General features: G+C 46.8%; 4 protein-coding genes across 4 annotated transcripts in view; 2 read left to right on the forward strand and 2 right to left on the reverse strand.

Annotated features, from left to right (window-relative positions):
* stil (STIL centriolar assembly protein) overlaps window positions 1-4678 on the forward strand; it is a 10155-nt gene extending 5477 nt beyond the window's left edge. Inside the window, 7 exon segments of the mRNA XM_054602077.1 lie at window positions 8-1058; window positions 1895-1994; window positions 2465-2493; window positions 2495-2625; window positions 2731-2818; window positions 3156-3439; window positions 3816-4678. Coding sequence (XP_054458052.1) covers window positions 8-1058; window positions 1895-1994; window positions 2465-2493; window positions 2495-2625; window positions 2731-2818; window positions 3156-3439; window positions 3816-4371 — 2239 coding nt within the window. The 3' untranslated portion in view covers window positions 4372-4678.
* Window positions 4679-6539: 1861 nt separating this feature from the next.
* On the forward strand, window positions 6540-11205 carry serpinc1 (serpin peptidase inhibitor, clade C (antithrombin), member 1). The gene is made up of 8 exons (XM_054602156.1): window positions 6540-6650; window positions 7446-7818; window positions 7940-8155; window positions 8275-8412; window positions 9326-9544; window positions 10122-10296; window positions 10576-10640; window positions 10769-11205. Exons 2-8 carry the CDS (start codon window positions 7447-7449, stop codon window positions 10943-10945), a joined length of 1362 nt encoding a protein of 453 aa, XP_054458131.1. The 5' UTR covers window positions 6540-6650; window position 7446; the 3' UTR covers window positions 10946-11205.
* Window positions 11206-15926: 4721 nt separating this feature from the next.
* On the reverse strand, window positions 15927-21186 carry zbtb37 (zinc finger and BTB domain containing 37). The gene is given in 7 exon segments (XM_054602154.1): window positions 15927-16405; window positions 16408-16460; window positions 16462-16823; window positions 18225-18324; window positions 18681-19088; window positions 19090-19606; window positions 21028-21186. Coding segments are annotated over 6 exon segments (1530 nt in total). The 5' UTR covers window positions 19599-19606; window positions 21028-21186; the 3' UTR covers window positions 15927-16307.
* Window positions 21187-25216: 4030 nt separating this feature from the next.
* On the reverse strand, window positions 25217-26329 carry s1pr1 (sphingosine-1-phosphate receptor 1). The gene has a single exon (XM_054602158.1). It carries the CDS (start codon window positions 26327-26329, stop codon window positions 25217-25219), a length of 1113 nt encoding a protein of 370 aa, XP_054458133.1.
* Between the last annotated feature and the right edge of the window lie 52 nt (window positions 26330-26381).

The following is a 26381-nucleotide window of genomic DNA, read 5'->3' on the forward strand; positions in this document are numbered from 1 at the left end:
TCCTCAGAGCCGCCCCCCCAGCTGCGGGTCTGTCTGTCAGCGATCAGGACTCTGGAGTCGAGGACGAGGACTTGTCTCCACGTCCGTCCCCGAGCCCCCACCCCCGCTCAGCAGGTCAGTCATCGACCTCACGTCTCGTGTCCGTCTGTGACATCACTATGATGTCACCACAGACAGCCAATAGCAGCCGGTCCGTTGAGTTCCTGTGTTTTCTGTTTCAGGCTCGGAGGGTTCAGCCATCGGTTCCTGAACTCTCTCTGCTGATTGACAGCAGCTTCACCTCCAATCAGAGCGGTCGGCAGAGCCCTGGCTCCGCCCACAGAGCGCCTCCTCCTCCTGCTGCTGACAGGAAGTCTGCTCCTCCCACCAGAAACACCACCTCCTCCTCAGCTCCCAGACCTGCTGCTCCTCCACACCTCCACAGCACCCCCAACTCCAACCTGCAGGAGCCCTGCTCCTGCTGCTCCACGCACACCTACGACTGCACCTCCATCTTCTCCTCCCCAGGACATCACCCTGCTCCTCCTGCTCCACCCTCCCACCATCACACTCCTCCTCCTCCATCCAGTCTTCACCCTGCTCCTCCTGCTCCACCCTCCCACCATCACACTCCTCCTCCTCCATCCAGTCTTCACCCTGCTCCTCCTGCTCCACCCTCCCACCATCACACTCCTCCTCCTCCTCCACCCAGTCTTGACCCTGGTCCTCCTGCTCTATCCTCCCACCATCACACTCCTCCTCCAGCTAGCAACCATCCAACTACTCCTTCTGCTCCTCCTTCCTCCTGTCTTGCTTCTCCTCTGTCCTCCCATCAACATACTCCATCTACCTTCTTCTCCACCCACCCTCCTCACAGCTCCTCTGCTCCTCCCTCCCTGTGGTGTGTTGACTCCTCTCCTCACCCCTCCCGTCCAGCAGCAGACCCTGTGTCTCCCTCCTGGTTCTCCCGTCCCTCCTGTGTGAACCAGTGCTGTAATCAGGTGGGGGGGGTCGTCCCATCCGACACCTACCAGCTCCTCCTCCATCAGGACCGACAGCTCCGCCTCCTGCAGGCGCAGGTGAGTTCCATACTTTGTGTGTGTGTGTGTGTGTGTGTGTGTGTGTCAGGTTAACCAGGTCTGTGCTAAACTATCGAAACATAAAGAACAAGATTTTTAAAAGTCCTTGAATCTGTTTGAGTCAAACCTCCTCGGCTCCTCCTCCTCCTCGGCTCCTGTAACTCTAGAGGTCGCTGCCTGTTTCCTTCTGGGCTAAAGGTCAGTGACCCCCAAAGGTCACATGACCCGACCAAAAACGCAACATGGTGTCTCACGAGCAAACTGCCGTATTCTGTAGAGCGGCGCTCTGTGATGGTGAATCATTCCTACGTCACATGACGGCTGTATCCGTGTAGTGACCAGGATGAACAGAGAGGTGATGAAACGTGTTAGAACACGCCCCCCATCCATCCAGGTGGGACAAACACGAGGGGCAACACAGCATCGTAATACATCGTAACACATCGTAACACATCGTAACACATCGTAATACATCGTAACACATCGTAACACATCGTAACACATCGTAACACATCGTAATACATCGTAACACATCGTAACACATCGTAACACATCGTAACACATCGTAACACATCGTAATACATCGTAACACATCGTAACACATCGTAACACATCGTAACACATCGTAATACATCGTAACACATCGTAACACATCGTAATACATCGTAACACATCGTAACACATCTTAATACATCGTAATACATCGTAACACATCGTAACACATCGTAATACATCGTAATACATCGTAACACATCGTAACACATCGTAGCGTCAGCTGTTTTCCAATAAACCGCCCTGATGGTGACAGTGTGGAGTGAACGGTGAACTGTCTTCAGGTCCAGATGCTGCTGGAGGCTCAGGGGAGACTTCAGTCGTCAGGTGGGCAGGTGGAGGCTCAGACACCCAGGAGCACCGCCAGCATCGCTGTGGGGACAGGTGAGACTGACGGGACGGGTGAGACTGAAGGGACAGGTGAGACTGACGGGACGGGTGAGACTGAAGGGACGGGTGAGACTGAAGGGACGGGTGAGACTGACGGGACTGAAGGGACAGGTGAGACTGACGGGACTGAAGGGACAGGTGAGACTGACGGGACAGGTGAGACTGAAGGGACAGGTGAGACTGACGGGACTGAAGGGACAGGTGAGACTGACGGGACTGAAGGGACAGGTGAGACTGACGGGACTGACGGGACTGAAGGGACAGGTGAGACTGACAGGTGAGACTGAAGGGACTGGGGACAGGTGAGACTGAAGGGACAGGTGAGACTGACTGGGTGACTGAAGGGACAGGTGAGACTGACGGGACTGAAGGGACAGGTGAGACTGACGGGACAGGTGAGACTGAAGGGACGGGTGAGCAGCTGGTGTCGTTCAGCATCACACATCTCACTCTCTGGTTTTCAGGAGCCAGTCTGTTCTGGGGGATCCTGTCCAGTCCAGTCGCCCCTCCCCCACCACGAGGTACAGGCCCCTCCCCCCTCCTCACATGCTGACCTGTCCGTCATCGGGTCTGTGGGCGGAGCTGAGGACAATGAGGCTGCCTGCTCCCCCTCCAGTCGACACAGGTGAGACAGATGGAGACAGACAGCTGTTAGCATCAGTTAGCTGTTAGCATCAGTTAGCATGTCTGTGTGGAAGGAGACCTGGATTCTGACTCGTGGTGTGTTCAGTTTTAGTGTCAGCGGTCTGCAGAGTCCAGTTCTGGGAGAGAGTGTCAGCATGTACGGAGAGCAGCAGAGCTTCTACCACGACCTGAAGGTAACAACGTCACGTGATGCTAACTGCCAATACTTGACATGTGTCAGGTCACATGATGCCATGTTGACATCAGACATGTGTCAGGTCACATGATGCCAACTGTCAATACTTGACATGTGTCAGGTCACATGATGCCAACTGTCAATACTTGACATGTGTCAGGTCACATGATGCCAACTGTCAATACTTGACATGTGTCAGGTCACATGATGCTAACTGTCAATACTTGACATGTGTCAGGTCACATGATGCTAACTGTCAATACTTGACATGTGTCAGGTCACATGATGCTAACAATCTCTAGATATTTATCATGTGACCCTCTGTGTGTCCTCAGAGTCAGCTGACCAGTCGTCTCCAGGAGTCAGACAGCAAACAGGAAGTGGAGGAGGAGTCCAGCAGGAGGAGGCTGTCCTCGCAGTCTTCTCAGTCTTCTCAGTCTTCCCAGTCTTCCCAGTCATCCCAGTCTTCCCAGTCCTCCCGGTCCAGGAGGCAGAGCGGTGGAGGAGACCCGGTGCTCAGAGCCACTATGAGGCAGCTGCAGCAGCTCGGAGTCGACGTGGACCGAGAAGATCTGACGGAGTCTGAGCGCAGAATCCAGCAGACTGTGGAGATCAGCAGGTAGGAGCTCACCTGAGAACACCTGTAGTCAAATATGGACGACGCTTCCTTCCACATGGAATCGTGTGTTCGATACTCCAGATTTATCATCTGTTACTAGACTGAAGTAAGCTTTAAAAAAGCTGTTAATTTATTACTCTTTCAGGGGAGAAAATGACCAATAAGAATATTTTTATGTGATCAGTTTATCTAAATAACGTGTGTGTGTGTGTGTGTGTGTGTGTGTGTGTGTGTGTGTGTGTGTGTGTGTGTGTGTGTGTGTGTGTGTGTGTGTGTGTGTGTGTGTGTGTGTGTGTGTGTGTGTGTGTGTGTGTGTGTGTGTGTGTGTGTGTTTGTGTGTGTGTCTGTGTGTGTGTGTGTGTGTGTGTTGTTCCAGCACTCTGGCGAGCATCAACCCGGCGGCGGTTCTGTCCAGACTGAGCGTGTCTGAGCCGACCTCCAGCCTTCTGTTCCCTGGAGACGGCGTGGATCTGAGTCTGGAGGCCAACGCCATCGCCCTGCGCTACCTGAGCGACTCTCAGCTCAGCAGGCTGTCTGTGGGAGGCCACGCCCCCGGCCCCGCCTCCAACCACTCCCTGCTGTCGCCTAGCAACATGTCTCTGGCCACCAGGAAGTACATGAGGAGGTACGGCTTGATCGAGGAGGAGGATGAAGATGAGGAGGAGGAGGAGGTCGATGTTAGGGAGGCGTCGGCTCGCCAGCCGCTGACTGAAGCTCTGAACGTGAAGCTCCTCCCCCAGAGTCAGCTGATCCGGGACCTGCGGCCCAAAATGCAGCTGTTGGCGTGCGGCGCCGGGCCAAACGCTGCTGACAAGGAGAACTGTTCCAGCGGGCGGCCATCTTTGATGAGGGCGAGCAGCCGTCAGACTGAAGGGTCGGTGGGAAACATCCTGGACCTGAGCCGCCTCAGACAGCTGCCCAAACTCTTCTGACTTACAACACTACTGGTCTGTGTGCTGGTTTTTATAGTCAAACTGGTTTTGACTGGAAATCTTTATTCAGCTGGAGAAACCATTAAACCTGTTTCAGTGTCGAAGGCCCGCTGGGACATTTTAAAAACTGTTATTCTCTAAATGGAGTCTGGTTTGACTGGTCTGACTGGTTTGTCTGAGGCGCTTTGTGTTGTTTTTGTGGTTGGACTGGTTTCACTGGAAATCCCCTCATTTATCAGAAGCTTGTGTGTCTGATTATTTTTCTGTCACTTCCTGTTTTAATGTGAAATGTATTTTGTGTAGATTTGTTATTTATTGCACAAATAAAATTCCTAATACTTTTAATACCTGGATACATATTTATATGTAAACATAAGACAGCCTGAGCCGGTGAGCAGGATGGAAAACATCTAGAGTTTAAGGCACTTCATTTTGGAGAGTCAATTTTAGGAGTCAAACACAAACATTGAATCATTCCTGGTAGAGTCAATTCTAGGAAACCGTCTGATTATGTCAATGATCAACAACACTGATTCTGATTCATCCCATCAACAGCAGTGATGCCCCTAGTGGACACCAGGAGAATAACATGTATTATCTCTATAACACAGCAGTGATGCAACCCAGCAGAATAACATGTATTATCTCTATAACACAGCAGTGATGCCCCTAGTGGACACCAGGAGAATAACATGTATTATCTCTATAACACAGCAGTGATGCCCCTAGTGGACACAGTAACATGATTATCTCTATAACACAGCAGTGATGCCCCTAGTGGACACCAGCAGAATAACATGTATTATCTCTATAACACAGCAGTGATGCCCCTAGTGGACATCTCTATAACACAGCAGTGATGCCCCTAGTGGACACCAGGAGAATAACATGTATTATCTCTATAACACAGCAGTGATGCCCCTAGTGGACACCAGCAGAATAACATGTATTATCTCTATAACACAGCAGTGATGCCCCTCACCAATAGAATAACATGTATTATCTCCATAATACAGCAGTGATGCCCCTAGTGGACACCAGCAGAATAACATGTATTATCTCTATAACACAGCAGTGATGCCCCTAGTGGACACCAATAGAATAACATGTATTATCTCCATAATACAGCAGTGATGCCCCTAGTGGACACCAATAGAATAACATGAATATAACATGTGCCCCTATTATAACATGTATTATCTCCATAATACAGCAGTGATGCCCCTAGTGGACACCAATAGAATAACATGTATTATCTCTATAACACAGCAGTGATGCCCCTAGTGGACACCAGCAGAATAACATGTATTATCTCTATAACACAGCAGTGATGCCCCTAGTGGACACCAGGAGAATAACGTGTATTATCTCCATAATACAGCAGTGATGCCCCTAGTGGACACCAGGAGAATAACATGTATTATCTCCATAATACAGCAGTGATGCCCCTAGTGGACACCAGGAGAATAACGTGTATTATCTCCATAATACAGCAGTGATGCCCCTAGTGGACACCAGGAGAATAACATGTATTATCTCCATAATACAGCAGTGATGCCCCTAGTGGACACCAGGAGAATAACGTGTATTATCTCCATAATACAGCAGTGATGCCCCTAGTGGACACCAGGAGAATAACGTGTATTATCTCCATAATACAGCAGTGATGCCCCTAGTGGACACCAGGAGAATAACGTTATCTCCATAATACAGCAGTATTATCTCCATAGTACAGCAGTGATGCCCCTAGTGGACACCAGGAGAATAACATGTATTATCTCCATAATACAGCAGTGATGCCCCTAGTGGACACCAGGAGAATAACATGTATTATCTCTATAATACAGCAGTGATGCCCCTAGTGGACACCAGCAGAATAACATGTATTATCTCCATAATACAGCAGTGATGCCCCTAGTGGACACCAGGAGAATAACGTGTATTATCTCTATAGAACAAATAGGAGAAAATGAATCAATTGTAAAAAGTTAATTTATAAATTTAGAATAGTCTGGATTATCTTTCATCCTAAATGCAGCTCAGACTGAAGTGTTGAGCTGAAAGGTGTGAAGGCTGAACTTGTGTGTTTACGTCCTGCAGCCGTCACAGTTATTGATCGTTGATCGCTGCTGGTTTGTGTCCAGATGTTGACCAACAGAAAGACGATCAATGTCTCAAAGGTCGGTGTGATGTTTGAGTGCTCTGCAGGACACTGACCTGAGTTCAGCTCAAACCTCACACATCTGACCGTCGCAGCACTCGACTGTCTACCTGCTCAGGTAAGATTTTACCAACTAATCACCCTGATTGATCCTGTTTCATCGTCTTTCATCCTGAAACAGGGAAGTTATTGATCTCCTGGTGGTCTAAATGAAAATGATTACACTTGTTTGTCGTTTGTTTCCTCGTTTACATGTTCTGATTCTTCTCTTTTGATTCTGTGAGTTTAATCTCAGAGTTTGGACAGATAAGTCAGAAATATAAAAACACCTTTTTATGGTTCATTTATTCAGATTTCATGACTGTTGATTGATTATACTTTTGTGTTGGTTGTTGAGTTAAATCTATTGATGTTTAGATCAAACTGAAGAAACTTTAAACTAATAATCTCATAATATTTATCTCAAACTAAACACTCTGATCTTCTGACTCAAGAACCAGCCTTAAATCTGTTGTTTTTTAAATGGAGTCTGGTGTGGGTCTCTGAACCCGACAGAACTGGTTTCAATCTCAATCATCAGAAGTTGTTTATGACTCTTGTTATACTCTTGTCTCTGAATGTTAAAAAAAAAAAAGAAATCCACAATGTAAAACTTATTTTGATATTTTCCCCTTTGTGTGTGTGATTCAGTGTCGACCTTCATACGTCAGATAAACTCATAATAATGATGATGATGATGATGATATAATGTATAAAATGTATTATTATTATTATTATGATAATCTGAGTTTTAGGTTTTACAAAGTGCTTCACACAAGGCAGCAAATTAAATCTCCTGTGAGATCAATAAATCAAAGGAAATGTTCTTTAATAGAACTGTGATTTGAACTCTCTTCTGATTGGCGCTCTGTAGAATGAGGGCTGCTGATTGGCTGTTGGTTCTGGCGTCCCTGCCCCTCGTCTCTCTCGCCTTCAATCCGGACATCTGCAGCGCCAAACCCAAAGACCTTCCCCTGGAGCCGCGCTGCATCTACCGCAGCCCGGACCCCGACCCGGACCCTGAGGCCGGCGAGGGCCCGACCACGGAGCCGATCCCCGAGTCCACCAACCCCCGCGTGTGGGAGCTGTCCAAGGCCAACAGTCGCTTCGCCCTGTCGCTGTTCAAACATCTGGCCCTCGGCAAGGCCCCAGAGGCCAACATCTTCATGTCCCCCATCAGCATCTCCACTGCCTTTGCCATGACCAAACTGGGAGCCTGCAACCAGACGCTGCAGCAGATCATGGAGGTCCTTATTATTATTATTTTTGTATTATTATTAATGTCATGAAGCTCTCAGACAAAGTCACAAACAGAGGTCGTGTCCTTGCAGCAGATTAGACTCGGTCTCTGTGTGTTCCTGTCTGCAGGTGTTTCAGTTCCACACCATCAAGGAGAAGACCTCGGATCAGGTCCACTTCTTCTTCGCCAAACTCAACTGCCGTCTGTTCAGGAAGAAGGACAAGACCACGGAGCTGATCTCCGCTAACCGGCTGTTCGGAGACAAGTCTCTGGTCTTCAACGAGACCTACCAGAACATCAGTGAGACGGTGTATGGGGCCAAACTGATGCCCCTCAACTTCAAGGTGACGTTGTGGTCTAACACGAGTCCAGTTCACCTAAACCGCTCAGGGTTCAGACCTGAAACACTCAGACTGAGGTATCTGACAGAAGTTATGCTTATAACCCCGGTTCTGTGCTGCAGGAGAACCCGGAGGTGGCCCGGGTCACCATTAACAACTGGATCTCCAACAAGACGGAGAACCTGATCCAGGACACGCTGCCAGCGGGGGCCCTGGACTCCAACACGATCCTGGTCCTCGTCAACACCATCTACTTCAAGGTACCTGAGCTGGTACCTCAATCACACCTGTAGCCATGGAGCCTGGTTTCTGGTCCCTGCTGGTCCCAATTAAATGTTTGGAAGAAAAGAGTCTCACTTTTATCAAGATTTGATTTATAGTCAGAAATATAGAAGAAAATAAGCAGCAGGACGTGGTCTTCATGAGGGACGCCACCGGGAGAACATTTAACACCAGTTAATAAACTTGTGACTAGACTGGTGATCCAGATCACATCTTACTTTGATCTTTAGCGTTAGCTGGTTGTTTTCTCTTCAGTCGACCTGAGGCCACTGGGGGGGGGACCAGTGGATCACAGGTACAGGTAACATAACACCTGTATCTGTAACGCAACACTTGTAACATTACGCCTGTAATTTATCACCTGTAGCGTAACACCTATAATGTAACACCTGTAGCGTAGCACCTGTAGCCTAACACCTATAATGTAACGCCTGTAGCGTAGCACCTATAATGTAACACCTGTAGCGTAGCACCTGTAGTGTAACACCTGTAGCGTAGCACCTGTAGCGTAACACCTATAATGTAACACCTGTAGCGTAGCACCTGTAGCGTAACACCTATAATGTAACGCCTGTAGCGTAGCACCTGTAGCGTAACACCTATAATGTAACACCTGTAGCGTAGCACCTGTAGCGTAACGCCTGTAGCGTAGCACCTGTAGCATAGCACCTGTACCGTAAACGCCTGTAGCGTAAACACCTGTAGCGTAACACAGAACGTAACACTGGCTACACCCGTAGCATACACTGCTAACACAGACTAGCCTGGTAGACCTGGTGTTCACATAAGTAGATACTGTTCCTTAAGACGGGTCTCAGAGCTCCGGAGCTGCAGTCGTCCTTCACTCTGAAACAATGAAATGATTGAGTCTCTGACCGTCTCTCCTCTCAGGGTCAGTGGAAGAACAAGTTCGACAAAGAAAACGTGTACGTCTCAGACTTCCACGTCAGCGAGAGTCGGACCTGCTCCGTCAACATGATGTACCAGGAGACCAAGTTCAGGTACAGGTACTTCCCCGACGACCATGTGCAGCTGCTGGAGATGCCGTACCGCGGAGACGACATCACCATGGTGATCATCCTGCCAACCAGAGACACCACGCTCACCAAGGTAACAGATCAGTAGTTAACAGGTTAACTAGTTCACAGGTTAACCTGTTACATGTATGTAACAGGTTAACCTGTGTGTTAGTTAACAGGTATGTCAGTTAACATGTTTATCAGTTAACAGGTTTACTAGTTATCAGGTTTATTAGTTAACAGGTTTACTAGTTAACAGGTTTACTAGTTAACAGCTTTACTAGTTATCAGGTTTATTAGTTAACAGGTTTACTAGTTAACAGGTTTATCAGTTAACAGGTTTACTAGTTATCAGGTTTATTAGTTAACAGGTTTACTAGTTAACAGGTTTACTAGTTATCAGGTTTATTAGTTAACAGGTTTACTAGTTAACAGGTTTACTAGTTATCAGGTTTATTAGTTAACAGGTTTACTAGTTAACAAGTTTACTAGTTAACAGGTTTATTAGTTAACAGGTTTACTAGTTAACAGTTTTACTAGTTATCAGGTTTATTAGTTAACAGTTTTACTAGTTAAAAGTTTATGTGAACAGGTGATGTTAAAAGTTTGTGTGTTTTGTGTGATGTGTGTGTTAAAGTGTGTGTGTGTGTGTGTGTGTGTGTGTGTAGGTGGAGGAGGGTCTGGACCTGAACAGACTGACGTCCTGGTTGGAGGAGATGAAGGAGACCACGGTGGCGGTCCACGTTCCTCGCTTCAGGGTGGAGGACAGCTTCAGTGTGAAGGAGAAGCTTCAGGACATGGGCCTGAAGGACCTGTTCAGCGCCGAGAGGGCCAGTCTGCCAGGTGACCGCCGCTTCTTCTTCCTCAGCTAGTGTTTGAGAGGTTCCTCACATGTTCCTTCACACGTTCCTCACACTTTCCTCCACGCGATCGTGGGGCATTCAGGTTGCTGGTTAAATCCTGTACGGATTTTTTCATCTCAGCTGTTTATTTCTGTCAGATTTCCTGTTGGTGTTAATAAAGTTGCCTGTTTTAATTTTTTTATTGTGACGTTAAAGTTCAGCTTTCAGTGACTGTTGTGTTTTCAGAACTGAATAAAGTTTCTTTGTTTGTTTGTTTCAGGGATGTTGGAGGACGGAAGTGAAGGTCTCCACATCTCAGACGCCTTCCATAAAGCCTTTCTGGAGGTCAGTCACTGATGGACGGGGTCAGACCTGAGACCAGACCTGAGACCAGACCTGAGACCCTGACCCTGGGTCAGACCTGAGACCCGGTCTGGTCCAGAAGTCCTGACTGATGTGTTTGTGGTCTGCAGGTGAACGAGGAGGGCAGCGAGGCGGCAGCATCGACCACCGTCGTGGCCGTCGGACGCTCCATCAACCTGAACCGGGAGGTGTTTCAGGCCGACCGTCCGTTCCTGCTGATCATCAGAGAGTCCACCATCAACACCATGCTGTTCACCGCCAGAGTGGCCGACCCCTGCGGCCAGTGAGACCTGATCCCTCAGGATCCAACATGAAAACCACCTCCGGTTCTCTGGTGTTCATAAACTACTAAGAGGTTATTAATCGTGTAAATACATAATGTGGGGAGGAGACCTCCACTATCGGGGGGAGGGGGGTTGTCACGGCGACAGAAACATCAGGTTCTGATCCCGTTCACACAAAAGATGTCGGTTCATTTCTAAGGAGGATTACGAGCGTTTGTTGTGAAACTAGAATCAGACAAAAATAAATAGTTCTACAGAGTAAACTCCTAAAAGTCTTCTGTTCGTTCTTCTGTGATCCTGAAACTCTGAATGAAGCTGTGTGTTTGGTACCAGGATGTTCTGTCTTTTCCCAGCTGATTAAAGAGTCTTTGAATGCAACATCATACGGTTAGAAAGCATTACATCTGAACGTGGCTAAGCTAAGCTACGGCCAATTAGCTAGCTAATTGGTATTATATATATATCTATAGATATATATATCTATATATATATATATCTATATCTATATAGATATCTATATATATATATATATATATATATATATATATATATATCCTAAATAGATAGATAGATATTATTGGTCAAACATTAATTGATAAATGATCTCATAAATATGATTCAGATGAAACATTATCAGCGTTGACCTCAGAGACAGAATATATGAAGCAGAATAATAAACTAATGATCAGTAACGTCTTTATTCATAACCTTAAGTGTGAGCTGTCCAGCTGCATTGTGGGTAAAGAAGGAGGCGAGGGACACTTAAAGTGCTTTATTTGCTGTGAGGAGGCGCTGGGTGGTGAGTGGTCATGGTCTTCACATTATCTGAACCCACAGAGACATGCAACATGAAGATGTTCCCCTCACATCAGAGACAGAGTTCATCTCTCATCAGATATTTATATCAGATTATATATTTCATCTCATAAATCTAAAGGATCCGAGTCTGGATCAGTTTGTTCTGGTCCACGATACAAAGTCAGCAAAGAAGAGACACAAGACCTGGTTCTGGAGCAGAGGAGTCTGGAGAGACCCAGAGACTCCAGGAGGACCAGAGGAAGAGGATGGAGATGATGAAGAGGAGGATGAAGATTATGAAGAGGCTGAAGAGGAGGATGAGGAATGAAGAGGAAGGTGATGAAGAGGAGGAGGAAGTTGATCTGTTTTCACAGTTTGAAGGTGAAGATGAAGAACCAGGAGGAGAACCGGATCTTTAGAACAAAGTGTTTTAACGGTTCTGATTCTTTCTGAATAAAAGAAAAGTCACTTCACAGTTTATCTCTCGGTTCTGATCCGGATCAAGAACACACTGATCCCTCTTCTCCTTTATAGATTCTATTATAGATACCAGACTGAACCAGACCAGACTGAACCAGACCAGACCGAACCAACAGACTGAACCAGACCCGGAGAACAGAACAGACTGAACCAGACTGAACCAGACCAGACCGAGAACAGACTGAACCAGACTGAACCAGACCAGACCGAACCGGAACAGACTGAACCAGACCAGACTGAACCAGACCAGACCGAACCGGAACAGACTGAACCAGACTAGACTGAACCGGACCAGACTGAACCGAACTGAACCGGACTGATGTGCTGTTCCTTGTAAACCAACAGTTCTGAGGACCAGATCGATCTGGTTTAGGAAGAAACTGTTAAAAATGAAACGAGTATTTTCTTTCATAGTTCTGATGAGTTAATGGGTTTATGTTTTAATGTTCTATGTTTTATGTTTTAATGTTCTATGTTTGAATGTTTTATGTCGGAGCTGAGCAACATGTTTGTTTCTTTAGTCGGTCCTCAGAAGGATGAAGACTCATCGTGGTCTTCATCAGAAAACTCTTCTGGTTCTGGACCTTCAGCGTGTTTCATGACATCAATCAGACTTTGAAGATTACGTTTTTTCAGGTGTAAATAAAAACACGACTATAATTTAAACATAAATCAGCCTCAACGTTTCAGATACTTCAGTTCTTGATTTCTTTATGTAAACACGGTTTTATGAGGAAAATACTTCTTCTGAATATTAGTATATTCTTATTCTCTGTAAATACTCTCTTCAGTATTGTGATTTATTTTTATGATTTTGTGTCTAATATTCGTGATGAGTCGGAAAAACGGCTGAACGCCATTTACCTGACAGACACCTGCCGGCCAATCAGAGAGCAGTACTCTGCTGCCGTGGTACTTTGGGGGTTGCCATGACAACTGATTGTTTATTCCATATTGCCCAGCCCTGGTTGGTGTGTGTGTGTGTGTGTGTGTCGTCCTTTATTTACAGGTGAGCTGTGTGTGTGCGGCGCGTAGCTCGCTCTGAGGTTTAGCCGTTAGCATTCTGCTACGTGGGGAAGCTAAATAAGAGTCTGTTTACCTGATACTTCCTGGTTTAGCCTGAAGAGAGCCGAGTCCAGCCCGCTGAGGACGGAGCCGCTGGCTTCACTTGCATAAAAAAAGAGCCGTCCACTGAGAATCTGATTCACAGCTGTAGAAAAACAGTGACCGCCGATCGGTGAGCTGCCGGCTCACTGACATGAATATTCATACGCAGAGAAAACATCTTAGTAGTTTACATACGTCTCATTATACGGGACTCTAGAAAGTTCTGCTTTTGATCCGCGTTCTCTGATAAGTGCTGAAGTTGTTTTGGAGTTCCAACGCGGCCGCGGCGTCTTTCCTTTGGTTGCCCGGCCGCAGGTGACCTTTGACCTCTGGAGGGCTCAGTTCTAGTCCAGCTCCGTGGTCTGGCTACTACATCCATCTGGTCTGACGGGGTCCGGATCCCGATCAATGACCCGATCAGGACCGTCTGTCGTCATGACGCATTAACTCTGCTGCACATGTTTAAGTGTTTAATACAATGATTCTGATCGGGAAAGCTAACTGCCTGTTAGCATTAGCTAGAGCCCACACATCAACGTACAGCTAGGCTAGTAGTTCCCCCCTGCTTCCAGTGCTTGTGCTAAGCTAAGCTAAGCACAACCTGGACCTCCCTCTGGATTACATCAGAAACACTAGATCTCCTAGAAACACATAGTAGAGCTCAACGTGAGCTAACTAGCTCACCTACGTTAGCGCTATTAAAAATAGAGGCGTGTCTCTAAATGTAGTTCTGGGCCAGTAGAATACAACCGATGTTCCATTAGCTTGCAAGCTAACGTTAGCATGGTTTATTTTCTGTGCATTTCTTTCAGGAACATTATGTTGTAGCTAACTGTTAGCACGGTTTGTACACAATGAATTAGCAGAACATCTGATAGCTTCCACGTTAACGTTAGCTTCCTGTGTGTAAAGAAAACTAATGTTTTAGTGAAGAAGGTTTAAACCACAGGAACACAAATTATAGATGATAAGTAAGCAGGACATCAGCTAGCATGTGCGCTAATGGTAATGTTCTGCCTATAGACAATAATCAAACTAGTCTGCTCACAAACTTTGTTTTAGTTTGTTAAAGTACATGTTTGACTTGTGTGTGCGCCTAAGGTTAATCAATACAAAGCTAATAGTCAGCTAACTAGCTCACAGTTGTTACTGATTAGCATGTGTACATGATGAGTAAGGAAAAAGCAGTTAGCTAGCAAGCTAATGTTCATTAACATCAGCTAGCATAACGTAGCTGACGAGGTAACGAACGTTAGCTCTTTAAGCTACAGAGCTCTTTGGTTTGAGCTTTGAACCGCTGCAAAAACACGTTAGCTCACAAGCTAATGCTAGCATTTAAAGATGGCAGGTTAGCGTCTCTTCTGTTAACTAAAGCAGTTTACAGCCGTTCTGTAGTTTTTCTCTCGTGCAGCAGATTTAACGCGTCACCGACAGAAGCGTCTCTGATTGGTCCTGAAGCTTCTGTCGTCCGTCTCAAACATTGTCAGAGCAAAAAAAACAAACAAACAAACAAAAAAAAGAGTCCAAGAAACACAATAAAAAAGCATAAAACATGTTTGTCTATAAAACATCTGAGGAGAGTGACGGGGCTCCGTGTGGACCGGAGCGCCCCCCGGTGGAGCCGTGCGGAGCAGCGGCTGTATTGCGTCGTGGTGAGAGGTAACTGTGTAGCTTATCTGAGGCTTCCTGCTGTGAGTCTGTTTAACACCGTCAATAATCTGAAGCATTGATCTGATCAGTGTGATCAGAGCTCTCTGCTGCATCCCATGGGCTTCCTCCGGTTAGTTGAACAGGTGCTGAGGTAATGGGGGGGGGGCTGTTCTTAGATCACATGGTGACACCCGAGCAGCTCTGATTGGCTGGAGAAGGCCATGGGATACAGTCAAAAGCTCTGGGAGGAGCTCAATGGACCCTGCTGAAGAATATTTAGTTCATTTTTTAGATCAAACTATTTTTGGTTTCTAATTCGTTTCTTTTCTCAGTAGAGTCTTTGAGTATTTTAGCAGCAGCTCTACTTTAATGTCACAATATGTTTTGTGTTTTATTTTTATTTATATTAAGTGACGTTTGAGTGAATTTTCTCCATTTGAACTTAAAACTAAATTGATTACGTGTGAAATAAGTTGATTCGATCGATCACTAATTTAAGGGGACTTTGAAGTCAAAATGGGAAACATGATGTTCAGCATCTTAATTGATCTTCTGTGACAATTAACGAGGTATCTGAAGATTTTACAGACGATGATCAATCTAATGATCAATAAACTAATCGGCAGATTAATCTGACGGTCACGTTAGTTTGGTTCCACTGAGCTTCGTGAGAAAATAAAGACTCTGATCACACTTGAGCTGAAACCTAACAGTCGTAGTTTTCTTCTTATTGAATAATATTTTTAAAGAGCGTGCAAGTTATTATTATTAACATTATTATTAACGTTATTATTATTAATTCAATTCAGTTTATTTTGTGTAGCCCAAAATTATCATTATTATTAACATTATTATTATTAACATTATTATTATTAACATTATTATTATTATTAACATTATTATTGTTAACATTATTATTAACGTTATTATTATTAACCTTGCTGCTCCAGATTGTCTCAAGGCAAATATGAAGGATTTGAACTGTTGAACTGGCACCGAGTATTTTGGCAAAGTTCCCGGCAGACGTTATAAAAGTAGAACTCTGTAACATAAAGTAGACGGAGGCAGACGAGGCCCGGCGGTCGTGCGGTGCGTGAGGTTCTTGGAGTGTGTGACGGTTCTTCATCGTAGCTTAATCTGTTCGGTTCCGTTAGTGAAGGTAGATGCGGTTTAAAGCGGAAAAATCCTCTCGATTCGGACTCTTCTGTCCTTTCTGTCGCTGGTCCACTTCAGCGGTTTGGCGTCCTGTTGGCTTCAGGTGCAACAGGATCCGAGCAGCCGTCCAGGTCTGTGACCCCCAACCTCGACCTGGACCCTCCCCCCCTCAGGGTCAGTCGGGCCCCGTGGTGGAGACCGAGGCCTGGGGACCCTCGCTGTACTGGCCTCCGCCGCTGCTGGCGCCGCCCTCGGGCTCCTCCTGGCTGGGGAGGCCTCGTCGCTCGGCCCTCCCCTGGAGGTGACGGAGGCGGTGGTGGTCTCGGGGAGGCGCTGTGGGCCTCCTGGGGGCGCAGCCCGGGTGGTTCTTGCGAAAGTGCTGGTTGAGGATGGCCTGGAAGGGGAAGCTCTTGCCACAGACGTGGCAGTGGAAGGGCTTGTTGCCGGTGTGCTTGCGGATGTGGTACTCCAGCTGGTCCTTGCGGGTGTACTTCTTACCGCAGATCCGGCAGACGAACGGCGTGATGCCCATGTGCAGCCGCATGTGACGGTCCAGACTGCCCTTCTGGTTGAAGGACTTGCAGCAGTAGATGCAGGTGAGCCGGGGGTTGTAGCGGTACCAGCGGTCCCCTACCTGCTCCCTCAGGTAGTCCTCGTAGCCGCCCATATCAAACGCTGCATGCTCCTCCCCCTGTCAGGCAGAACAAAATCTTAATACAGACCAGAACCAGAGCCGGAACCGGAACAGACTGCATCACACCGGAGTTTTAATCTCTGGATCAACACAGAGCTCGGAACTGGGTCAGGAACAGTCTTAGTATGGTTCCACACCCCTTTAGTGGTTTTGTTTTGGCCCCGTCTGTGTTCTATCTGTCTGAGGAGGTTCTTTAAGAGGTTACTGAGGAGTTTCTAGTGATAACTGATGAGGATCTTCTAGTGGTTACCTAAGGGGTTCTTTAAAAGCTTCTAATGGTTACTGACAAGGTTCTTTTAGAGGTTGTAGTTTTTACTGACAAGGTTCTTTTAGAGGTTCTAGTGGTTACTGAGGAGGTTCTTAAATAGGTTGTAGTGTTTACTGACAAGGTTCTTAAATAGGTTGTAGTGGTTTCTGAGGAGGTTCTTTAAGAGGTTACTGAGGAGGTTCTTGAAGAGGTTCTAATGATTACCGATTAGGTTCTTTAAAAGGTTCTATTGGTAACTTATGAGGTTCTTTAAGAGGTTCTAGTGGTAACTGACGAGGATCTTCTAGTGGTTACTGTGATGGAAATCTTAGAGCTAGTTCCTTCGAAACAGAAGAAGTTTCGGCAGACCCGGATGTCTTAAGCAGTAACATTTATTGTTTCTTGATCGAGGGGAACAGGGAAACACAGAGTACTGCTGAGTCTAAACCGAATACAGAAGGTTTCTAGCTGACCTTGGCCTACCAGCTGCCATAGCCAGCTCGGCCTTATCAGGCACATAGAGTGAGACTGGCTAAGAGAGACAGACGTTGACCTGACCTACAGACAGTTACCTTTAACCTACAAGAGGAAAGTTTAACATACAGTTACCTAAGGGGTTCTTTACGAGGTTGTAATGGTTACTGACAAGGTTCTTTAAGAGGTTGTAGTGGTTACTGACGAGGTTCCTTAAGAGGTTGTAATGGTTACTGACAGGGTTCTTTAAGAGGTTGTAGTGGTTACTGACAAGGTTCTTTAAGAGGTTCTATGGATTACTTACAAGTTTCTTTAGTAGTAGTATTACTAGTAGTAGTAGTGAGTATAAGTAGCAGTAATAGCACAAGTCGTAATAGTGGTGAGTAGTAGTGCTACTAGTACGAGTAAGTAGTAGTTGTAGCAGGAGTAATTGTAGCTGAAGCAGTAGAAGTAGTAGTAGCAGTAGTAGTAGTAGTAGTAGTAGTAGTAGTAGTAGTAGCAGTAGTAGTAGTAGTAGTAGTAGTAGTAGTAGTAGTAGTAGTAGTAGTAGTAGTAGTAGTAGTAGTAGTAGTAGTAGTAGCAGTAGTAGTAGTAGTAGTAGTAGTAGCAGTAGTAGTAGGGCGAAGTAGCGGCAGAAGTTATACTAGTAGTAGTACAAGTAGTAGTTGTAATAGTACCTGGGAGCTCGGCTGTCGCAGCTCGTCTGCTCTGCTGGGAGACTCACTCTTCGCTCTCTGACGCTCCGCCAGGACGACCACACTGCCCGTTGGACTGAACCTGATACGAGAACCCATTAGAACACATGAGAACACATGATCACACATGAGAACACATGATCACACTTGAGAACACATGAAAACACATGATCACTTGAGAACACATGATCACATGAGAACACGTGAACACATGAGAACACATGATCACATGAGAACAAATGAGAACACATGAAAACACATGAGAACACGTGAACACATGAGAACACATGGTCACATAATCACACATGATCACATGAGAACACACGTGAACACACGTGAACACATGATCACATGTGAACACATGATCACATGATCCCCGTCATCATGTGTCTCCGGTCCAGACAGGACGTCGCTGTGCGTGACCTCGCTGTGACTCACCTGTCCGTCTCGCTGAAGCTGGAGGACGGTTGGGCGCTGCGGTTCCCCAGCGGTCCCAGCGGCGCCGTCACCAGCGTGCTGCGTCCCGACGTGTCAATCATCACGGTGGCCTCCTCCGCCGCCCCCTCCTCCTCCTGGTGCTCCCCTGCCCCGATCCAGTCCTCCATCCTCTCCGTCTTGATCCTCACGCGGTCCATGCCACCGCCCTCCTCGGCGCTGCCGGTCCGCTCCGGCTCGCTGTTGGTCTCAACGTACCACTGACCGGCCCGGTTGATGCGAAGGATCGGTTCTTTTCCCGCTCTGCCGGAGGCCCCGGTTCCCTCCAGTCCGCTGTGCTCCACGGTCGGCGGCGGGCTGAGGGGCTCCTCGGCGGGGCTGACGGCCTCGCACACCTCGGCGCCCCCGCGCTGCGAGCAGCCGCAGGCCGGCGTGATGGCCGCCCGCTCGCACCACGGCCTCCAGGGTCCGGCTGCCCCTGGCCACCCGAGCCGCCTCGTCCTCCCGCGGGTCCTCGTCCAGGTCCGCCAGGCTGATCTTCAGGTGGATGCCCTCCAGGATCTGAGTGCAGCGGTCGATGATGTGCTGCATCTGCAGGAAGCTGGCGGCCGTCAGGTAGCTGATGATGTCGGCGAGCTGCAGGCAGAGGCGTCCGGTGTAGCAGAAGGACAGCAGCTGCTCGAACACCGACGGGTTGCGGATCACCGTCAGCGAGACGGTGCTCATCTGGCCCAGAGACATGTGGTCCCGGAAGTAGGGCGAGCTGGCGGCGAGGACCACCTTGTGCGCCCGGAAGCTCTGACCCTGCACGTTGACCACGATGTCGCACAGACGGCCCTGAACACGCAGCTGGTTCAGGTGAGACAGAACCGAGTTACTGAAGTCCGGGATGTCCAGCTGGATGCTGCCGGAGCGCTCCATGCTGCAGCCTGCAGGGACATAACAGGGACCAGGATCAGGATCAGGACCATGACCAGGACCAGGATATACAGTTCAGTTCAGTGTTCAGTGCCATCACAGACTGAAAACACAGAAACGATCTCTCCGCTGAAGCTTCAGGTTTAATATGAGGCTCATTTAAATATATTCAACTTTCCTCCAATCATTGATCTCGATACGTAGTGACATCATCATCATGATGAACCTGTTTTTAAATGATAAACCCTAAACCCTGATCCTGAACAACCCTGATCCTGAACAACCCTGATCCTGGACAACCCTGATCCTGGACAGACCCTGATCCTGGACAGACCCTGATCCTGAACAACCCTGATCCTGGACAGACCCGGATCCTGGACAACCCTGATCCTGGACAGACCCTGATCCTGAACAACCCTGATCCTGGACAGACCCTGATCCTGGACAGACCTGGATCCTGGACAACCCTGATCCTGGACAGACCCTGATCCTGAACAACCCTGATCCTGGACAGACCCTGATCCTGAACAACCCTGATCCTGGACAGACCCTGATCCTGGACAACCCTGATCCTGGACAGACCCTGATCCTGAACAACCCTGATCCTGGACAGACCCTGATCCTGGACAACCCTGATCCTGGACAACCCTGATCCTGGACAGACCCTGATCCTGAACAACCCTGATCCTGAACAACCCTGATCCTGAACAACCCTGATCCTGGACAGACCCTGATCCTGGACAACCCTGATCCTGGACTGACAGAACACTGATGTGATAACTTGTATTGACTCAGAGTCACGAGAAACACCTGAACAGGACTGAGTCAGTCCAGGATCAGGTCTAGTACTACAAGTTATTGGAAGAGGTCCTCAGATGTTTTACTTCAGTAGCAGTAACACTACAGTGTAGAACAAGTAAAATTACTACATTCAAAACCATTACATTATCATCAAAATATACCTGAAAGTACCATAAGTATAAGTACTCATAATATATATTGTAGTATTATAATATAATATAAATTATATTATTATAATTATTATTACATTAATGTGTCCATCACTTGTTCTTTATAATCTGTAATAAAATATCCTCATTTATTAGTTTATTAATAATCATACAGTAACTGTGATATGCAGTAGAAGTAATAAAGTAATAAAGTAATAAAGTAGAAGTAATAAAGTAGAAGTAATAAAGTAGAAGTAATAAAGTAATAAAGTATTAAAGTATTCGGTTCTGCTGCAGAAGTTCATGTTTGTTTAGTTTTTTATATTCATAAAAACTTTTTAGTGTTTTTCTGCAACTCATGAATGTTCACTAAGAGTTCATACTCGTCTATTCAAGTTCTGGTTCTGGTCTCAACACCTGATCTGATCCTCAGAACTGGATCAGTACCAGAGTAAGACCTGAACCTGAGTCTGTGGTGTCACCTGGAGGACCTGATGGCCGATGAGTCCGGTGTTCAGGTCAACCGGATCCACATGGAGGCTTCAGGTTCGGTTCAGGTACCACAGAACCTGGTTCACCTGTTCCAGTCTGACAGCAGGACCCAGACCCAGATCAGGACCAGATGAGGACCAGATCAGGACCAGCCCAGAACTAGATCAGGACCAGACCCAGATCAGGACCAGACCCAGATCAGGACCAGACCCAGATCAGGACCAGCCCAGACCCAGTCTCACAGCAGGACCCTGAGCCAATGAAGGTCCACATGAGGCCAGATCCAGGTCCCGGTCTGCCTCAGGGGACAGGTAACCTCCAGGTGTGCAGCCGGTCTCACCTGAAGGGGGGCGGGGGGAGCGGGTCTGGTTTCAGGGTGCGGTGCAGTCCAGGCTTCAGTCCTGCAGCATCAGCAGGCCTGGAGACGACGGTCCGGCTCGGCTCGGCTCGGCTCGGCTCGGCCCGGCCCGGCTCCTCCAGGCTCCTCCAGGCTCCTCCAGGCTCCGGGGCTCCGGCGGCTCAAGGCCGAGGAACAGCAGCTGAGCTCGGCTTCCGGTCCGTCAGCAGCCGCTCCGCCGCCATCCCGCTGCAACCAGACTGGGCTCGGGTTCGGGTCGGACTCGGACTCGGGTCAGACTCGGGTCGGACTCGGGTCAGACTCGGTTCGGGGTTGCTTCGCTGCTGCTCCTCATCTTCCTTTTTCTCGGCAGAAGGGCCGAGGCTGCAGGAAGGAGGAAGGAGAGCGATGCATGCTGGGAAACGGAGTTCACCGCCGCCAGGAGGCCGGTTGGACCGAGACTTCAGAGACTTCACTTCCCAGCATGCATCTGTGAGGAGAGGGGTCACCACGAAGAGCTAGAGTGGAGACACACACATACACACATACACACACACACACACACATACACACACACACACACACACACACACACACACACACACACACACATACACACACACACACACACATACACACACACACACACACACACACACACACACACACACACACAAACACACACACTCTCACATACACACACACACACTGACACACATACACACACACACACACACACACACACACACACAGACACACACACACACACACACACACACACACACACACACACACACACAGACACACACACACACTGACACACACACACACACACACACACACACACATGTAAGCGTTCTGTGTGTTTATACACTGAACGTATTTATGTAAAAGTACTTTACATCATTTAACTCTGACGTCATCAGATCCCTGATGACCTCATATTACGGTCAAACGTTATTTGTTTATTTGTTTATTTATTTATTTGTTTATTTATTTGTTTATTTATTTTTTGTTGTTGTTTTTTTATTGTTTTTTATTATTATTTATTGTTTGTTTATCATTTGTTGTTATTTTTTGTTTTGTTTTTAATGTAGTTTATTTGTTTGTTTATTTATTTATTTATTTATTTATTGTTTTGTTGTTTATTTTTTATTTTTTTATGTATTTTTTATTTTTTATTATTTTTTTATTTGTATTTTGTTTTGTTTTGCTTTTTTATTATTGTTATTTTTTTATTATTATTTATTTTTTATTAGTATTATTTATTTATGTATTTGTTTATTTTATTATTATTTTGTTTATTTATTTATTATTTTTTTAATTTTTTGTTTATTTTTTATGTTAAACGTGAGTCTGAATTAATTCACTCGTTTTGTTTATCTGGTCAGTTTATTCAGGTTTGGTTTAAGTTCAGACACCAACACTTTCATAAAGCTGCATTCATTAATATTCATATTGACTCTTTATCATCTTATGAAATGGGGACACGACAGCTGATCGTTCCATAAACATAAACGTGAAATAAAACCAAGTTTAAGTTCTTTATGTTCTATGTCTCTTTGTATCGCTCATGAATCTGAAACAGGAAGTCAGCTGAGCACGTTCTCCTCTTCACCTGAAGCTCTTCGTTTAATAATCACACCAAAATGTTTCATTTTATTGATCTTCAGTTGAAGTTTGTTTTTGTTTTTATTGTTCAGTCACAGATCAAATTATTTTATTGATAAAGAATCAGATCTTTTTTTTCTAACATTTGATTAAAAAATATATTTTTAGTTAGTCTGATGATCAATAATATCATGATATTCGAAAGTTTTGATTATTGATTCCAGAACTACAGGATCATTGTGACCACAGGGGGGCAGCATGGACCGACACAGACCTCAGTACCTGATGGGGGGGTTCTGAATCAGGGTTCATTCTTTCTTTGGGTTTCTTTCTCTGAAGAGTCTGGTCTTCATCTTCGTCGGAGCAGACTGTATCTGCTGAGGAGACTGAGGTCTTCTGGAGGGCAGGGAGACCTCCTGAGGACCTTCTTTGACTCTGTGGTGGCTTCAGACATCTTCTATGGAGGTCGGCTGGAGCAGCAGCATCACGACAGCCGACAGGAAGAGACTGAATGAACTGGTTCAGAAGGCCAGCAGTGTGCTGGGTGTCCACTGGTTACGGTGGAGGTGGTGGGAGACAGGAGGGTGATGGTTAAACTATATATACAGACTATACTGTCTGTATATATAATATTTTCAGTTACTGTGAATTCTTTACTGTTTTTTTTATTGCTCATTTGCTTATTTATAATACTTATTTTGATCTTGTTTTTTTGTTTTACTATGTCTCTTGTTTGCACTGTCCTCTCTGCTGCTGTAATCCTGCACATTTCCCCGCTGCGGGACTAATAAAGGATTATCTTATCTTATCTTATCTTATCTTATCTTATCTTATCTTATCTTATCTTATCTTATCTTATCTTATCTGTCTTCGTCTTCGTCTTCGTCTCTGGCTGAACAACATGAAGATCTGAAAACACGTTTACAACACGAGAAACCAAAGTCCAGCTCTGGAGCTCTCAGTCACAGCACATGGTCTTCTTCCTGAAGACTCTTCTTATGGACTTTAGATCTGCTGAAGAAGATCATGTGACTTGATCAAAAGCTCCTGAATAGCTTTTAAATGGACCTTCTTCTCAACTCTTGTTTTTGAGGTCAAGAATAAACTTTCAATCTAAATGATGAAATAAATTTAATTTTAATAACATGAAAGCTAACTTTTCCTATAATTTTGAAATACAAACAATGTTTATTTTTATTTATTTTATTGTTTGATCATTTAACTCCGTTCTTCTGAAACACGCTTCAACTAAACTAAACATTTATCACAAACAAAATGTTTTCTTCCTGCTTTCAAATATAAATTAATTCCACTACGCTGACGTCGCTACTGACAACGACAACAACGACAACGACAACAACGACAACAAACAACGACAACAACAACAACAACGCAGACAGGAAGTAGAAAATACATTCTGACCACGATTTCTAACTTTTACAGTTAACTTTTTACAAAAATGTCCCAAAAACACATCATTCCAAAGTTCAGGTTCTCCTCCTCCTCTTCCTCCTCCTCTTCCTCCTCCTCTTCCTCTTCACCTGATTACATGGCCGGAGCTTAATATGAATCTAGAAAACAGGTTATTATTATTATTATTATTATTATTATTATTATTATTAACGAGCTGATGTTCCAGTAATATTTTAATAGAGAGGAGGAAGATAGAAACTCAAAGTTTCTCTTCTCTCAAGTCGCTGAAGGTTGAACGTGAAATATTTGTGACTAAATATTCAAAAGTCGGATCAGATTTTGATTCAAAGGATTCGTGTTTGATGTTAAACATTCAGATATTTGATATTTAGTCTGAGGACAAACGAAGAAGAGGATGAAGGCTCAGGAAGACTGAGATCACATGGTCACATGGTCACATGATCACATGATCCAGTCAGCTGACGAGTTGATCGGTTCCTGAAAAGCACCTGAACTCTGAAGTGTTTGAAGGGATTTAAATGCTAAAGGTTCTATTTGTTCTTAGAGGGTCAGTCAGTCTGGTTCTGGTTCTACAAGGATCTTCAGTCCACTTGAACCTGGACCACCAGGATCCACCAGAGCGGATCCAGCTGATGGTCCTGCAGGTGTGTGCTTCTCTATATGAGGGTCACTGGTCCCAGTTCCACCAGTCTGGGAGTCTCATAAGTGCTGTGAGTCCTGATTGGCTGAAGGTTCCGGTCCGTGATGACGCCGCCCGGCGATCACACCTGGTTCTGTTCAAACGTGCTGTGACGTCTTTAGGAGGACGAGGTGACGCGTCCCGAGGTCGTCTCCCTCGGCGAATACTCTGCCTCCTCCTTGTTGGGGTGGGAGGAGTTATCCGACCTGCTGCGGCTGAACTCCGCCCCCATGATGGGCCCGCTGGACTTGGCGTTGGGCCGCAGGCAGGCGGTGCAGCAGAGCAGCGTCTTGAGGAATGCACGGCGCATCTCGTTGCTGGTCAGCGTGTAGATGAGCGGGTTCATGGCGGAGTTTAGGACGGCGAGCGCCAGGAACCACTCGGCCTTGTAGAGGATCGGGCAGCTCAGCGTCTCGCACGCGGCGTCCAGCAGCAGGAGGATGAAGAGCGGCGCCCAGCAGGCGATGAAGCAGCTCAGGACGATGATGACGGTCTTCAGCAGCGCCATGGACTTCTCCGAGCTCTTGATGTTGGCGCCGGCGCTGCCGCGGCCGTTGGTCACTTTGCGGAAGACGAGTTTGCGGCTGCGCGTGCGAACCAGCGCGTAGATGCGGGCGTAGAGCACCACAATGGCCATGAGGATGATGCTGAAGACTGTGGTGCAGAACAGGATGTAGGTCTTGTGGTAGAGCGGCAGCACCGTGGAGCAGCGCGTAACGCTGCGGATGCAGTTCCAGCCCATCACCGGCAGGCCGCCCAGCACCGCCGCCACCATCCACACAGCGCTGATGAGCAGGAAGACGCGGCACGTGTTTCCGTTGTTGTGCAGCTTCATCTGCAGCATGGTGAGGTGGCGCTCGATGGCGATGGCCAGCAGGCTGAAGACGGACGCCGCCAGAGCCACGAACATGCTGCCCTCCCGGATGAACCACTGCGTCGGAGTCAGCTTGTAGGTGTTGGCGCCGGACAGCAGGATGTTGGCGGTGTACACGACGCCGGCCAGCAGGTCCGACAGCGCCAGGTTCCCGATGAAGTAGTACATGGGCTTGTGGAACTTCTTGGTCCTCCAGATGGTGGTCAAGACCAGGATGTTCTCCAGGATGATGAAGCAGCACACGATGATGAAGACCACCGAGTCGGCCTTCAGGCCCGAGTCCTGCTGCGTCTTTCGGAACTTGCCGGTGTAGTTGTAGTGTTTGGCGATCAGGTCGGAGTAGTCGGGCTCAGCCATGGTCTGCAGGGGCAGCGGGGTCCAGCAGGGGTCCAGCAGGGGTCCAGCAGGG

This window comes from Anoplopoma fimbria, chromosome 8 (assembly GCF_027596085.1).
Source record: "Anoplopoma fimbria isolate UVic2021 breed Golden Eagle Sablefish chromosome 8, Afim_UVic_2022, whole genome shotgun sequence".
Classification (NCBI taxonomy): domain Eukaryota; kingdom Metazoa; phylum Chordata; class Actinopteri; order Perciformes; family Anoplopomatidae; genus Anoplopoma; species Anoplopoma fimbria.